Here is a 16,528-nt window from a genome sequence, read left to right on the forward strand (position 1 = left end):
CAAGCAGGAATGTTTTCAACATTCCTGATTATTTCTATGAAAACAGACATCGTATTTGGGCCGCAATTCCGGTACGACCCGGGGCCTTTTTGTGTGAAAAACATACATGTGAGGTCAATTGGTGACGCTAAATTGCCCCTCGGTGTGTACGCGAGTGTGTGTGTGGTTCACAATCCCGCGACCCTGAACACATCGCATTCAAAATGTTGCTGCGTAAACGTTTGTCCGAGAATTTTGCGTTTCTGACTTCCTGTGTCCTATGAAATAATGAAGCCGCACAAATTCTCTTGATATTTCAATAATGTCCTTTTAAAACGCTTTGAAACATCGAAGCATATCTTGTGACACAGATGCTTAATATCGCGTATCGCGCTGCTCAGGTCGACGGTAAAACTCACTCAGACTTCCGAGCTGCTTGATGATGGCGGCCAGCGTGCTGTTGGTGACGCACTCCAGCTCACTGGTCACTCCGTCCGGCAGCGCGCCGCGGCACAAGTGCCGGGGCTCGATGTTCCTCTTCACCAACGGCATCTTGATCTACACCCTGCGGGAACGCAAACACACATAAGACACTGCGTTAACTTTACGACACACTCTTACACACGCTTTCATCCATCACTTGTTCCTAAACAAGATCCGACACACTCAAAAAAAAAAAAAAAAAAAAAACCTGTCCCGAACTGCGACAGTGTACTCAGCAGGGTATATTTAGACGTCAGTTAACACACTGTGACTCTTTATTTCGTGGCCCCCCCCTGTGGGGAATTTAAGCGCGGTGACAACATCACAGAGCCACACTGGCAGACAAGGACAAGAAAAGACAGGGGGGGTAAAAAAAAAAAAAAAAAGAGGAAAAATGGCCGCGGGTCCTCGTGGAGACGGAGGTGTCATGTCCACCGTGGGGCGCAGTCACTCATCACGCTGCTTAATGTCAATGCGAACGGCGGATGAGCCAAGAGCCAAATGAGGCGGAAAGAAGTTTCTAAATGCTGCTAACGAGCCGAAACGGTGGCCAGAGAGACGGCGAGGGGCCGAGAGGGAGCCGAGAGGACTGCAAATGTTGCGTGTCACGTCGTGAAGTTGCACTGGGTGCATGTTAGAAGGTTAAGAAAAAAAAAAAAAGAAGCTAAAAAGGAGAATATATTACAGAATAAGCCAGAGGGGAGACTCACGTTTGCAAGTAAACCTCCATAATTCAATATTATTGACATCGACACTGATGCAAATGTCTGCCTCTAACCTCGGCAACGATATGGAAATTTTCCGTCTCCTCAGCTCGTTGGTTTTAGTTTTATGGTCCCCACCTTCGACGCCATGCCATGATTGATTCCGCGCGGCTCTCATCAGTCCTCCTCGCTCCACCGTTTTCCGGCAGAAATGCTCTCTGATCCTGTACTGCAGTCTGAGCGTCGAGCACCCAAAGGCACCGCCGAAACAAAAAAAATGCTGATGGAGCACTACAGCACCTCCATACATCGTGTAAAGCTGCTGGATTGAGCATTATTATGACTTGATACATGAATACTTAGGTGCAACGATGAGGAAGTGCTTCATGGTGAGAGAATCCAGGTTTGATTCCCGGGCTTATTGGTTGACGAGTAATCAAGACGCAAGAGTCTTTAAACTTAGAGAATCCGCTTTGAAGCCCATATTTCCGCTTTGAAGCCCATATTTCCGCTTTGAAGCCCATATTTCCGCTTTGAAGCCCACATTTCGGATTGTAAACCAATTTACTTTGTACTAAGCCCTTTGGAAGTTGTTAACTGTAACAGCCTCCAGTTTCCTGTGACCCTCAATCAGATAGAGAGGGTGTCTTCTAAAATTGGTGGATGCGGTGGGTGTTAGGTGTCAAATTTAGGACTTAAATGGGATTGGGAGCAAGTGGTGTCATGGTCCATTGGATAAGTTGCTGGGATTTGCAGCCCCAAACTCCAATTTTATTTTAGTTTTTTTTTGAAACAGTGGCATGTGCGACGACTATTTAGTGAAACATGTCCCATCGTATTTGCTCATTGTCACATCCTTTCGCTATCACTTATGGAATAGTTGCAAAGTCAGTACCTGCACTACTCTGCCTAGACAACCTTTCTGTCTCACAGATCAGACTGCTGCCATCGATCCTATTTAAAAAAAACAACAAACTTCATTGTGAAGCATGTCCGACTGTTGCCAATGGAAACACAGCCTCTGCAGATTGCATTTCAAACTGTCTGAAAGCAAGTCGTGCAAAGAAGTTGCACCAAAGGGAGGTTGGGTCGCCGACAGACTGCAACACGTGAGACGAAGCCGCTCTGCTCGTCTCATTCCGGAGCGAGCCCTCAATGTGGGACACGCTTGTTATTTTTGGGTTTTGTGTGATGCGACACGTGTGTGTGTGCGTGTGTGTGTGTGTATTCCTCAAGAGAGCGCATATGTGCACGTGGGAGGCGTGCGCTTTTCTTCCCAGGTCAGTGCTCTGGAAGCGCGCCACTCCCACGCCCCCCCCGATAAAACAATCACTGGCGAGAGTCATACTTCCAGGAGGAGAGGAACAAGAGCGGGGAGGGCGGAGGTAAAATTTAAAAAACCAACAACAACAACAACAAACAAATTAATCGGCTGCCAAATTTGCGAGGTTTTGCGTGTGTGTCAGAAAAATAAAAAAGAGTCACGCCAACACCTGAGTGCAACATCGGTCCCGCCGCCGCCGCCGCCGAGAAAACGTGTCAATTTGTTGGAACACACACGCCAGCTTTAATAAGAAGTGACTAGTTTGCCCTCCTTTACGTCTCGTTCACACGCCGGCGTCCTCTAATAGATCCTGACATTCGATTACACAAACCGGCGCAGATTGCACCGGCTCCTCTTTAACGGTGTGGTTGACCGAGAGTGCATCGACCTCCTCCTCCTCCTCCAGCTGTGGTAAATAATCTAACACCCGGGCCTTTTAATAATACATACACACACACACACACACTCTCCTCCTCATCCTCCTCTGCCGCCTCGATGGCCGCTCTTCATCGTCTCATCTGTGGGATTCCTCCCCTACTTGTCCCTTCCTCACATTCCTTGTGTGTGTATTCCACATCTAGTCTCCATCTCAACCTGGTTCCATCAATAAATCAGGAGGGGTGAATTATCTTCTCACCCCCCCCCCCCACACCCCCACCCCCGACTCCTCTGTGGGTTTTCACCGTCTTTGCACCGATCTCAGCTTAAGCTCACCTTTTATTTTCACGGGGGGGAAATTGTGTGCGCGCCATCATTTTGAGGTCAGTTGCAGCTTGTGGGGGTTTCGTGAAATGACGGTGGATGCCCTCACCACTCCCCGTCTGGCCGACACACACACACACACACACACACACCTTGCGGGAACACGCATACACAACTGACTGCATTTTGACCCACAGGCACTTAGTCTCCTCACACCGGCACATTCGGGTCAGCTGCAGGGCGAGATGATATCGGTCTGGTCTGCTGCACCGGCGAGGGGGAGAACAGCAACACTGGGCATTAAACAGGAGGCTCAAACACGTTAAAATATTAAAATACATGCTTCACAGCTAAGGCAGCGAGACATGATTGATACAGCAGTCAAATCATGAAATTATTTGCATATATATGATTTCACATTGCTTATGCATGTCCTCCTGGCTCATACTGTCGATATCTTATTTTGCTCTATAGTGTGAACATTTCAGCTCGTTTGGATTCAACAAAAAGTGCATCAAGGCTGTAAAATGACAGACCGCATCATCGTAAATAAAACAGATGCTGCAGAGCTGCTGGTGACTCATCTAAACAGCAAACTGGAGAAAACAATAGATGGGCTCTACTGCCACTGATCACATAAAGATATCGTTTTCAAAAGTTTACATCAACTGTTCTGAACCGTTATAATATAAAACTGTGATTTTCACTTGTTTAACAGTGTGTATTGCATGAGAAAGAGTATAACCAACCTCAATATGGAGTTGCTAATGCTCACTTTATAGCTACAGTTAACAAATACACATTTAATTGTGATAAAAGGATTATTATAGCACTGTACAAAGCAGTAGCAGCTATATCAGAAACCCATACTAATAAAGACTTAAATAAATGTCTATTTTGAAAGATATTTTAAACAGCACAGTTTGACAATCAGTAATCTATAATGTCATTTATTCAGTTCTCTTAAGCCGACTGCAAAATGTGACGTATCTGGTGATGCAGTTGATGCACAAAGAAAAAAAAAGCAAGTTAAAAGTTAAATCGCTCTATTTTAGGACGCGTGCAAGTTTCGGATCACATGCTTCTCATCGGCTTCTCAGACGTTTTGGGACGAGGGCGCACGGATGGAGGGAGGGAGGGGATGATCAAGACGACGATGAGGAGGAAGGAAGCGTGCCGTGGGAGCGTCGTCATGGCAACGTGCCGAGAAAATGAATCCAGCTCAGCGGTAGAGTGGAGGGCACGCAGAGAAAATAGAAGAGTTGGAGGGAGACGACGAAGAGAGACTTGTTAACGAGAAATACTTATTTCCAAAGGCATCTTTTTACTGTAAAAATCACATTTTTCCCCATGCTTGTAATTTGACCCCAGCTTCTGTACTTCCCTGGTTGACCACATAGCAGATGACCACATAAGGCAACAACAACTTTGTTTCCTCATTGGCCAAATGATTTGATCTGGACAACCAGAGCTGGAATGTTACTCAGTTATTTGGCGGCAGTTATTAAGAGGGTTGGAAATGTGTTGGGTCTTGGTATCAACTCCAAAAATCCATTTACTCCTCCAGGAAAAGCTGTGGAGTTAAACCAGAGCGTTACCGCAAATAAAAATTATCTTTTGCAATAAAGAAAGGAAGAAACAAAACAAATAGTCCTCAAACAAAAGAAAAAGCATATTCATTGATATTATTAGCTCCAGTGGCACACCATGTACATTATTCAATTTTTAAATGACACTTATGTGTTATTTAACTGTGAGCCGATCAACTTCCACATGTCGGCCCATTGTTTCCGGGACACAAACTGTGTTTTGACTCCTTCACCAGGTGGATCCAGCACTCAATGGAGCTAATTTATGCTTTTACACTAAAGTAGGTTATGGAATAGTGTAATTCAAAGATTTCATTCAGTGGGTGTACGGTCTCCTTTATAGGTCCCGTTCCCTCGAACAGCGTTTCGATGGCTGTGTGTGTAATTACAGTTATCTGAGATCCGTCTGATCTTTGTAAAGAGGTGCGGAGATGTTCTCCAACCCCCCCCCCCGTCAAGTCTGAATGCTGCACCCAAACATCTCCCCGGGGGGTCCAGTAATAGGCTTTATTTGGGTCTGGGCACAGAAGCGCTGCCATGTTTGTCCAACTTAAAGCATTACATGGGTTTAATGGAGTGGCGGGTGAGTTACTCCATTTGCTTTTAGTTGAGACCCATCGAGGAGGAAACCGTATTAATTATTGCCCTTAATCAAACTCATCATTCCTGCAGCGGGTCGGGCGAGCATGAGCTAATGCTATTACTGCACCGTCTGTTCAGCCGTGTAGACTTAAGTACACACACATACTGTCCCACAGCCTCTTCTTAAGAACAACCCCTCCTCCTCCTCCTCCTCCTCCTCCTCCTGCTCCATAAGAGGAACCTGTATAATCACAGCTAATCATCCCCACGGTAACTAATGGAAATGACGTGCAGCCATTCTATATAATGGTCTAATTAGATTATATTCTACATGAAGGCCCAGGTTGGAGTCTCGCTAATGTGACAGCCACCTGCTGCCGCGTGTTATCACGTACGGACATGAATGTTAATGATGTGACAAACTGCTCAACTGAACATTTATACTTTAGGAGAGATGTGCTGTTGTGGAGGATTTTAACCTGCTAATGATGCGATGGATGGAGAAATACAGCGGGAATGGACAGGCATGAAGCTTATCGGTTAAAGCAGGTCCAACATGAGTCTTTTGAGGCTTGAAATGTAAAATAGCATCAAGCCAGCAGAATGCAAATTTTTAAAATAAACTCATCTATCAGCTATTTATGGTGCCATATAATGAAAAATGCACATATTTTGAGATTTTAGACAAATGGTTGGTTAAGTGGTCGACTCTCAATCGGAAGGTTGCAGGTTTGATTCCCGATCTCACCCTGTCCACATGTCAAAGTGTCCTTGAGCAAGACATTGAACCCCCAAACAGGCGTGAGTGTGTGTGAATGGGTGATTATGATTAATAGTGTAAAGTGATCTTTGGGGGCTGCTCAAGCAGCGGAAAAGCACTATAGAGGTAAAATTCAAATTGTATCTTACAATTAGGTCAATATATATAAATATCTATATATATTTATACATAACGTGTAAAAAACGACTCACTGTCGATGCATAAGGAGACGTTTAGAGATTAAACAAAGTCTGGTGTCACAACCTAACAAGACACAACCAAACCACTGAAGCCAGTACAACTATAAAAGTGTAATAGTGGTAGACAGACAGAAGTAAAATATAAAAGGTCAGCGAGTATAAACCAGTGCCTGAGAGATCCTGACATTTACTGCCTCGCATGAGACCGGATCCTCCGTTTCCCAAAAGTATACCTGGAAAGAGTTTTTCCATTACACAGAACCTGCTGTTCCCCAAATGTCCACGTCTCTTTGAGCCAGAAAAAAAAAAAAAAAAAGAAATAAAAATAACAAGCACGTGTCTCAAATACCGAAAACTTGCAAATATTTGTCCTTGTTTATTCAAATTGGTTTAGATTTGAGCAAAAATTGAGAATGTTATTACTTTAGAAAGGCACACGAGGGAATTGTACGGGGAAAAAATACGTCTTAAAGAGGACGACCCAGAATTTTGTACATTTATCATTATTGCAATATCTGTACAAAACATGCAAAATGAAGAAAATAGCGATATATAGCGAATGAACAAAATAGCGATAAAAAAGCGATACATTTTGTGTTTCAATGCATTGTGAATTCATGCTCTATCCAATAAATATCAAAGAAAAGTGGGATTGATTCTCCAAAAAAAAAAAAAATGTGTGACACGACAAGCATAAATCTCAAAGGACATGAACATTACTGTTTGTATTTATCCAATATCACGGAACCTTTGTTAACGTGTCACTGCAAAACGTTTTGGCTCAGTGAGAAAACATTGTATTTTTTAGCTGTACAGTTTTGAATCCGTGTAATGTCGCAGTTAGGAGCGTGGAGCCCGGCCCTGATCGACGGTCTGCGAGCACGCTCGCTATGAAAACAGGAACGTGAGCCAACGCAGAGAAACAGAGCTAATGTTTTATTCGGAGTCAGGATTTACTGTGGTTCTGCTCCGCGAGCCCGGGAAAAGCTCCCAGCCTGATGGCGCGCCAAATGTCAGCTAACAAAAAGGCATGGGCGAACGGAGAGCGGAACAAAGCACGGGAATTAAAAAAAAACAAAACAATTTTTTAATCTTTTAAAAAAAAAAAATAAAGGATGGTGACGAGTTCTCATTTGTATGAGAGAAGAAAAAAAGCAGCTTTGTTTCTGTTTCATGCGACTGAAACGCCATCAAAAGTGCTTGTTTGATGTTACATGAACCCGACGCCACTTTCAGCTTCTTCCTCTTTTTTTTTTTAAACCCCAACCCCCCCAATACAGTCTCGCCTGCTTGTTCCCCCCTGCCCCCAATACCCCCTCCTCCCTCTCCCTCTCTCTTTGATGTCTGCATGCTCTCGGGTGAAGAGCCACTGTACAAAATGATCACAATTACAATCCTCACCAATAACAAATGACACAAAAGGGAGATGAATGGGTGAGGAGAAGAGAGGAGAAGAGAGAAGAAGAGAGGAGAAGAGAGGAGCAGAGAGGAGCAGAGAGAAGAGAAGAGAAGAGAGGAGAAGAGAGACGCCGCGGTGGCCTCTGCACTTTGGTTTTTGTGAGTCGCCGGCTGTGGCGTCGTCATGGTTTCTGAGGAAGTGTTGTCGTTTTCAGGCTGAATAAGACGGCGATCAGAGAGTTTACACAGGGACAAGCGAGTTATGCAAGGGGTGTGTGTGTGTGTGTGTGTGTGTGTGTGTGCGTGTGTCCAAAGTACCCCTTAACTGACAGTGATGAGGTGTTATGAAACAGCAACTTTAATGGAAGGTTAATAAAATATGTGAAACCAAAAAAAAAAAAAAGAAAAAAGAAAAAAGCACGCACACTTTAATATTTAAAGTTCTTTCCAGATGTGTGAAACATCAGCGATCACTTAAAACGCCACATTTCCATTGACTTCCGCTACAGATGAGCAGAGGCCATTAACAGACACTCCTCGATGAGGCGTTCAAGGACAATCAGACGGCGCGTAATCGAACAATCGATTCCCCCCGCCGAGCTCAGCCGGACTGATCCCGACCAATCTCGTCCCGTGATCAATAGGACGGCTTAAACAATCACCTCGCGCCCACTGATATATCTGCTCTCCGCAGTTGGGATCATTAACACACCCCTTCACGTGAAGTGTAAAAAAAACCCACTTCACTCTAAAATACAATCCAGGACAAGACGCTCACGATGAGTTATCGCAATAAAACTGTAATGTTATCTTTTTTTAACACATATTTAAGAGAAGAGCTGCACAAAACAGCAGCTAACAGCCGCCTCAGTGTTACTACCATGCCCATTATACCCTCTTTTATTCACTGCTCATGTGGTTTGTAAACAGGTCAGCCTGTGAATGAATGCAATGAGAGCAGCATTTCTGAGCTGCATTCAGCTCTTTGCTGTGTGTGAGAACTGGCCTCCCCCCCCCCCCCGTGCCCCTCTGCCACCCTCATCGCTCACAATCAAATGTGCCGGCATCAGCGCGATTGCAACAAGTCATCCGGCAGAACCATGTGACCCGACGCCGTCGCACACGCATGCAGCCGGACGCAAAAAACTGGGTGCGACGGTGCAGACGTAGGGGCCAACCGGGAGGAAGAGCAGCAGGAGACGGGTCACATTAAGGATGTGGTGTGATGCCTCGCAGTGTCCCAGTTTCCCCCCCCCCCCTACCAGTTTCCAAACTTGGGGGGAGAAAAGAGGCCGACGACTGCGAGGAGGAGTGGAGAGAAGTAGAAATAACGTTCAACTCTAAAGGATCCAGCTTGTTGCTTGTTTAAATGTGATGTTTATCAAGACGTTGTCATTTCTGAAATGACGAGTGTTTCCAAGCAGGGAAAAAAAAAAAAAAAAAAGATCAGTGTTCGTTTCTTCAGCTTTCTACAATCGGATCAAAAACAGGAGGGAAAAGACAAAAAAAAAAAAAAAGGAAAGGAAAAAATAAAAAAATAAAAAAGGAAGTGAAGGAAAAAAGAGAAAAAAGAAAAACTAAAGAAAAAAGTATGATCTGATCATCAGTTTACTACCCTGTGAACCACTGTGCCACCATTTTTACAGTATTTCCTTTAATTATAGTTTGTTTCATTAAAATACTGACTTGACACAATAAATACTGACTGTGAAAATACATGGGAAGTTTGTGTATGTGTGTGTGTGTGTGTGTGTGTGTGTGTCTCGCCGCGAGGCCTCACACTCCTAAGTCCCTCCCTGACAAATTCCTCCCCACCTAACAGCGACTGACAGGCCGCCTCAAACGAGGGATTCCCGCCTCGCCGAAATCGGAGAGCTTTTCCCCGCGAAGCCGCCCCGAGTCTGAAACGCTTTAATCGTGACTGAAGAGGAGATCCATCCCTCCGTTCGCCGTCCTTCAAAAAAAAAAAAAAGGTTTCAGCCCGGGTGGAATCCTGCGGCTCAGCCTCGCGGGAAGCGAGAAGATTAAAGTTACATGAACAAAAAAATTCCGAACGCGTGAAACTCCGTGAAACATTTCGACAACCCATGTTGACACTTTGAGACCCGTCCGCTCGCTTTCTTCCTCCGGAGGCGTTCACCTTCAGCTCGGAGAGAGATCAATAGGAGCATCATGTCGAGGATGTGTTCCTGCAGCCCGTCGCTGATCGTCCCCTCGCCATAAAACACTTGTGTTCGCTTTCGAGCGTGTGGCCAATAGGGGGGGGGGGGTCAGCGCTGGATCGATGGCGGCGTCGATAAAAAAAAACAGCTGCAACACCCAAAACACTCCCCGATCATCGATCCAGCAAACCGCCAAGTCAGGCTCACTTCCTTATGAAGGAAAATGTGAGGAAGGGAAGCAGAAGAATGGAAAAATAAAAAAAAATCTGCTTTGACTTTTCAGATTCCATCTTCCGCCTGGAGGGATTGCTCCCGTCAGTGACGGGCGGGGGGTAAGAGTTTCCCTCCGAAAGAAGCCGAGTCATCCAGGAATAAATATCTCCTGACAACGCAGTAATGCTGAATAATCACCTCTTCCTACCTGCACCGGAAGAAAAGTGAAGATAAATGGAGGCGGAAGGTCGTCACACAGCTCCAGTGTGAAACATCGGAAAATAAAAAGGAAACTCACACGTCGGCGTGCGATGGGGGAAATGGTTTGAGTACGGTGGAATACAGTGGAAAAAAAAAAAAAAAAGTCAAATCGGACTACTTTTGTTCTAAATAAAATGCAGACGTTGCAGAATGCACGCTTTCAAACTGCAGCGGTGACAAGATCAGAAAATGTGACTTTAATGGAAGTCAATGGGGATCTATCACAACGTCAAACATAATCAGGCAAATATAACGAATTAAAATAAAATTTAAAGGGTTAAAATCCCAAAAGCAATTTGAAGTTTGGTAGTTTGGAGAAATTATGACGTCGTTGAACTGATTTGTGACACAAAGCTGAAAAAAAGAGGAAGATTGAAAGTGTGAAAAACGTGTTGGTAGAGTAACAAAATGAGTTAAAGGCCGTGCATTTTGAAAAAAAAATCTGCAGAAATATAACACCAAAAGCTTCAAAGAAGCCATAACAATGATCAAACTCACTTTTCTGAAGAAGCAGGGAGATTATGCACGTTAATTTTAGGCACAATACTGTATTTTACAATATAAAGTAACCAAAATAACACGAACATCAGCACGTCTTTACAATACATGCAACTAAAATAATTGAGGCTTTGCTTACAGGTCAAGTAAACCAGCTTCCAGCTCAGTTTCCCCCAATGAAGAATATGAAAAACAGATTATTCCATGTGTTGCTTTCAGGTTATTTATCAGTGCTTTGCACAAAAATGTGCAATATCATCTGAAAAATGGTGTAACTTTTAAATATTGTGTAACTTTAAAGTCAAAAACCCTATTTAAACATTCTTGAAGTGTCTATATGTACATTTTAAGGAGGAAATATCAAGTAGATCTTTTTAGTTTAAGCTTTTGTTTGTGGAAAAACAATAACGTTTGTGATTAATCAAAGTGGTTTCAGGCCATTCATCCCTGAACATGTGCCCATTTTCCATGTTGCATTACTAAAAAAAAAAAAAAAAAAGTCTTGCATTACAGAGAAGCACAGTGAGGAGCCATGACAGAAATATATTTTTCAAATATGTCAGATGGTTATTCAAACTGGAGGAGAAAAAAAAGAAAAAAAAGCCCAGAGCGGATCTCTAAGTGGCGACATCACTCAGTCTAAGTGCACCCTGAAGAGGCTGCCGTGCATCTTGGGAGTTAATTCAAACCATGGGATGCAACCGAACATGTGTTCGAGGGATAAAAAAGAAAAAAAAAAAGTTGAAATAACGCAACCGAAGCACGCTTCCTGTCACCTGGAAACGTTTAAAAGTTTTTAAAAAAAGGACGAGCGGACCTGTTGGAGGCAGAGTGACAGAACACGATCCCCGGGGAGGAAAGAAAGAGCAAAACTGGAAAAGACATAACATGCCTTCTACCCGGAGACAAAGAGGCTCTGGTGAATTCAGATTTCTGTGTAAACACGCCTCCTGCTTCTGGAATCCTAATCATCCTCAGAGTTTCAGCACAGGAAAAAGGAAAACCTTCCCCGGTGGTTTAAAATCTCCTGCAAACACTTGGCAGCCACCTTCGATTTTTTTTTTTTTTTTTTTTTGTTATTCTACAGCAGCTATTTTATGCATTTACCCCTCAAGTGATGCAACTAAGAGCTTAAGCCTTTATATCAAACAGACAACAAACATTCTGTGAAAATTCCCTTTTAAGTGAAGGAAATGGGAGGAAAATTCTCACTTTATCAATAAAACAACAGCAAACAGTGTCTGGAGAGACTCAAGAAGTGGCACAAAAACAGAGAAGCACAAAGAAATCAAGCTTGTTTGATGTTAAAGCCCATCAAGAAGAACATTAAAGAGATTTTTTGTCAGATATTTTCCTTCCGCTTCCTTTGACTAAACTCTACCACACGCCAACGACGACATACTATAGCTGCTACGCTACGTTTACATGTTTTCTTCCCACAGTTCAAACAGTTTTAGTTAAAAAAAGACAACATGAACCTAAAACTGTGACGACGCAAGCATAACTGCTAAGTTTAGCTGCCTATCACGACTGCGAAAAACTGTGAAAACTGACTTATACTACTTATGTCAAACTTTTTTAGGGGGGGCTTTACTTTGCTAAATTAGCTAGTTTTGATAGCATCTGTTGCTAAAGGAAGAATTGTAATAGGCAATACGTTGCTGCCAGGGATACCTAGTGGGCTGTGGTCACAGCATTTATAAATACAAGCGAGGATGGTGCACCCCTCCCTCAAAAAAAAAGAAAGAAACACTCAGAAAACTATACCCACTGTGCCCTCGGCAGGGAACGAGCGTTTGTTAGCCGGCGCCGCATCAGTCGCCCTTTGTGTTTTCTTCACTGCCTCAAGTCAGATTACTGCGTGTGTGTGTGTGTGCATACAGTTATGCATATGTGTGTGTTCTGCTGCGTCCCTGTCGGAGCATTTATGCTTATTTAGTGCTCAGCCCTCCTCGCCCTCCTTCCTCGGCGATTCGCTTATGTAAGGAATCAGCGCAAGCTTGTCTGAGCACCGTCTCTCATGAATACAGCTCTGTACTGTACAAACGCACATAAAAAAGAAACCTATTATCTAATCACTGCTGGAGTCTGGGCTGGAAAGGGTTCACAGAGCTGGACTCGGTTTGTTAATTTTTTTTTTTTTTTTACAAAGCAACGTAGGAAGACCAATGGTCAATCCACTCCTGTGTGATGTTATCGCGATATCGCTATACAACATCATACTCAGTGGCAATGAGATAGTTAAAAGGTACACTTCAATTAAATGGTTAAACTTTCATCCGCTCACTCGTGGGCACCGGAAATATTCGTTTTTTCTTGTTTTGGCCACATACATAGTTCCGATTACACTGTCATGCACCTGGCTGCCACTAGTCGGAGCTATAGAGTCTGAACCTCTGATGCTAGAGATGCTAAATGCTAACATCAAGAGTACAGCAATTCAAGATTGTGATGAAAAGCTCAAAATGGAGTGCCGAGTGCAAAACTTTGACCTTTTCTCTACAGGTTAGTGGAATAGTTAATACACTATCTAAAAATCTTCGTTTACTCGACAGAGAAGGACAGTTGTAATCGTTATTGGGAAAGTTTGAAAATAGCCTGATCTGAGATGACGCAACGTCCAGATCATGTTCACTTTTAGCTATTTAGCTTCCTTTTTTCATACGTGATTCATGCCGAACCACAAAACTCCATACAATGATCTTATAAGAACCATTAAGAAGAAAATAAATACCTCCAAGACACTCAGTAGGATGAGGTTTGAAGTCACTGATTGTGGAAATCTGCAATTTCCAAAAAGCGTGTTTTCAATTCTGCACAACATTTCGCGAGGGTTCGTCCCAAAACTGTCCGAATGCGTCTCACTGGAACTGAATCGGGTCAAACGGTCCCTGGTGTTGTTTAACGACGCACAAAGTAAAAGAAGTTCACTTTGCTTTATTTAGAAGCATTTCTAATATTTAACTAATCGTATACACATGACAAGTATATTCATCGTTTCTATTGAATCACATTTTTTTAACATGACAACATCTTAATAAAGTGAATTTTGATAATAGTTAAAAGATGTTCTGAAGCCCTGGGCAACATTTTAACAAAATAATTGATCCAATTTAAAAAAAAGAAAAAAAAGAAAAGAAAACAGAAGATCAATACCAGCAGTTCTGAAGATTACAAAACAGCTTCTAATCAATAAAATGTTTGTTCTAGCTAGAATAAGGCCATAAATTAACATCGATTTCAGGGTTAATGTTTACGCTGATAAATCTTTCAATGAATTGATGGATATTTTAGTCCAGATCCAGGCGAAAAGAGTTGATTCACTTTAAGACGTCTCAATGATCCATTTCAACCCACAAAGACATTAACATCATCTATATATGAGATTTTTCACCAATAATACAAAACAACATTACTGGATATTGCACCTTCTTGTGAAACACGAGAGATGAAGCCGCCGTTTAGATTTCGGCCTTTGAAGAGGGAATAAATGTGAAAAAGGTGCGGTTGTGGTTAACACTCTCGTAAAATTAAACCCGCTTCCAAGTCTAGGTCTTGGAGCATGTTTACATGTTCTCCAGGTTCTTCTTCCTGCTGTATAAATTTTTTTTTAATGAAAATTGTTGAAATGATTGTATTTAAATTGTTTTCCCAACCGGAAGCACTTCAGATGCTGACCAGTTGTAGAAATTGGTGTCGCTTCCATACTGGGCGTGTATCTGGGGCAGTAGGGCTTCATTTGGTTGGCCAGGAATGTTGATATGCAGAGCATGACGGCACAGTGCAGGGAATCCTAATTAAACACAGCTTCACACAGGCTTTTTTTTTTTTTTTTTTTTTTAATATACTGTGCATGTTGATATCACTATAAAATTGCAATATACCGTGCAGCTTTAGTCCAAGGTTTTATGACCCATGGACGGTGATTGAATGAATGGATGGTTTCTACTACAAACATGAGAGTGACCCAGTAGGCCTGAGGCTAAATTACATACATATGAAGAGATATCTGTCAGAAGCTGGAGATGCAGCCACACAAACACGAGGCATCACTGCCAGACTAATCCTCTACACACCTCCACTATATACATATAAGCCCCACTGCTTTTTTCTTTTTTTTTCCTTCCCCTGGCTTGATTCCTGCCAAACCCTGTGACAGATTCTACCAGGCGGTGACGTTTTGCTGCAGGCGGAAAACCAGAGGAGGCACCTGACCGTCGGAAAACCACAGAATTATTAAAAAAAATATATAAATAAAAAAAAAAAAAAAAAGGAGGAGGGGAAAACCCTGAACATGAAACCGGGGTTACGATTATTCAGCATGCAGATCAACCCCGCTGGCCCTTCGCGCATTGTGATTTCTGCATGCGTGCGTACGTGTGCGTGGACGATGCAATCATAACAAACAATCAGTGTGCGCGCGTGTGTGTGTAGGTGTGTGTGTGTGTGTGTGTATGCGCGTACACGGGATGCAAACATACGTGTGTCACATTTTACCTGGCTGTGCGGGTCTCTCCTCCGTCACCTCACGCGCCTCCCTCGTCCTCGCGCTGGGTTTGTCAAACGCTCAGTCTCCGCTGCGCGTCTCCGGTGCGCGCTTCATTTCATACCGACCATGATCACAGGATGGATGCAGGGATGGACGGATGGGTGGAGGAGGAGGAGGAGTGGGAGGGGTGACGATGGTGATGATGTAGGAGGAGGAAGATGAGCCTTTGAAGTGAGGGGGGAATCTGGGTCCCTGTTCACAGCCCAGCTGCGTGGACTGGATGGATTTCTCCGGTTTCCAAGGCAGCGTCCGTCCGTCGACCTGAAATAGCGTCAAGCTGCCGGAATAACAATCCTCAACCGACGCTATTTTCAGAATAAAAGCTCTCATTGGAAAACGGGTCTGTTTTCTAATCCAAATCCAGCTCCACAGCCAGCCAGCTTTGCAGCGAGTACATCAATAAACACACATTTTCACATTTATAAACTTCTATTTACATTACACTGGTTATTTGCACTAGTTCAAGACATGCATGTATGCTCATATTGGCATTTCTGCTGTATATTATTTTTAAATCTGGACTTGCACTCTTTTTTTAATTAGCATTTTATTTGTGTATTTTTATACTTAAATTTGCAGTTTCTTATGTTTAATTTTTTCCTGTCTAGTATATGTATATCTCTGTTTGTACTGCTGTTGACAACACATACTTTCTCCACTGTGAGATAAAGGAAGGCATATTTTATTCATTTATTTCGACTTACGTTTATGTTACCAGGTGAGTTAGTTGAGAACTGGTTCTCAATGGACAACAAAACAGATGCATGCAGAGCAAATCACACAATATAACAAAACATACTATGCAAAGACTTATAAAGCAGAGAGGCTGAAAACAGGTGCAGTGATCTTAATCATTTAGAATAACAACGATCAATAACTTAATAAATAATAAATAGACTTACAGAAGCAAGAATTAATCTCTGATCTTTACTGATGAGGACAAGATAAACTAAGGTGTATTATTGGGGGGCCGGGGGGATTATTCTTTATTTCTGCCTTTCTTAACTGCCTGTGTCTGACTGGTGCTAAAAACAAACAAACAAACAAACAAACAAAAAAGACAAAACAGATATGGATAACAAATCAAATCATTGTTTAAATATATTTTAACAATGGAAAATTAG

At 42.9% G+C, this 16,528-nt stretch overlaps 1 protein-coding gene across 1 annotated transcript in view; it reads right to left on the minus strand.

Annotated features, from left to right (window-relative positions):
* The window catches only part of LOC308147160 (actin-binding protein WASF3), a gene marked incomplete at its 3' end in the record, with an annotated part of 29,500 nt that extends 14,044 nt beyond the window's left edge, over positions 1-15,456 (minus strand). Inside the window, exons 1-2 of the mRNA XM_080519252.1 lie at positions 15,353-15,456; positions 399-544 (exon numbers count right to left, since the gene is read on the minus strand). Of these exons, the coding sequence (XP_080375378.1) occupies positions 399-531 (133 nt within the window). The 5' untranslated portion in view covers positions 532-544; positions 15,353-15,456. The remainder of the gene's footprint in view (positions 1-398; positions 545-15,352) is intronic.
* Between the last annotated feature and the right edge of the window lie 1,072 nt (positions 15,457-16,528).

Source organism: Blennius ocellaris (genome assembly GCF_963422515.1).
Source record: "Blennius ocellaris genome assembly, chromosome: 23".
NCBI classification, from domain to species: Eukaryota; Metazoa; Chordata; class Actinopteri; order Blenniiformes; family Blenniidae; genus Blennius; species Blennius ocellaris.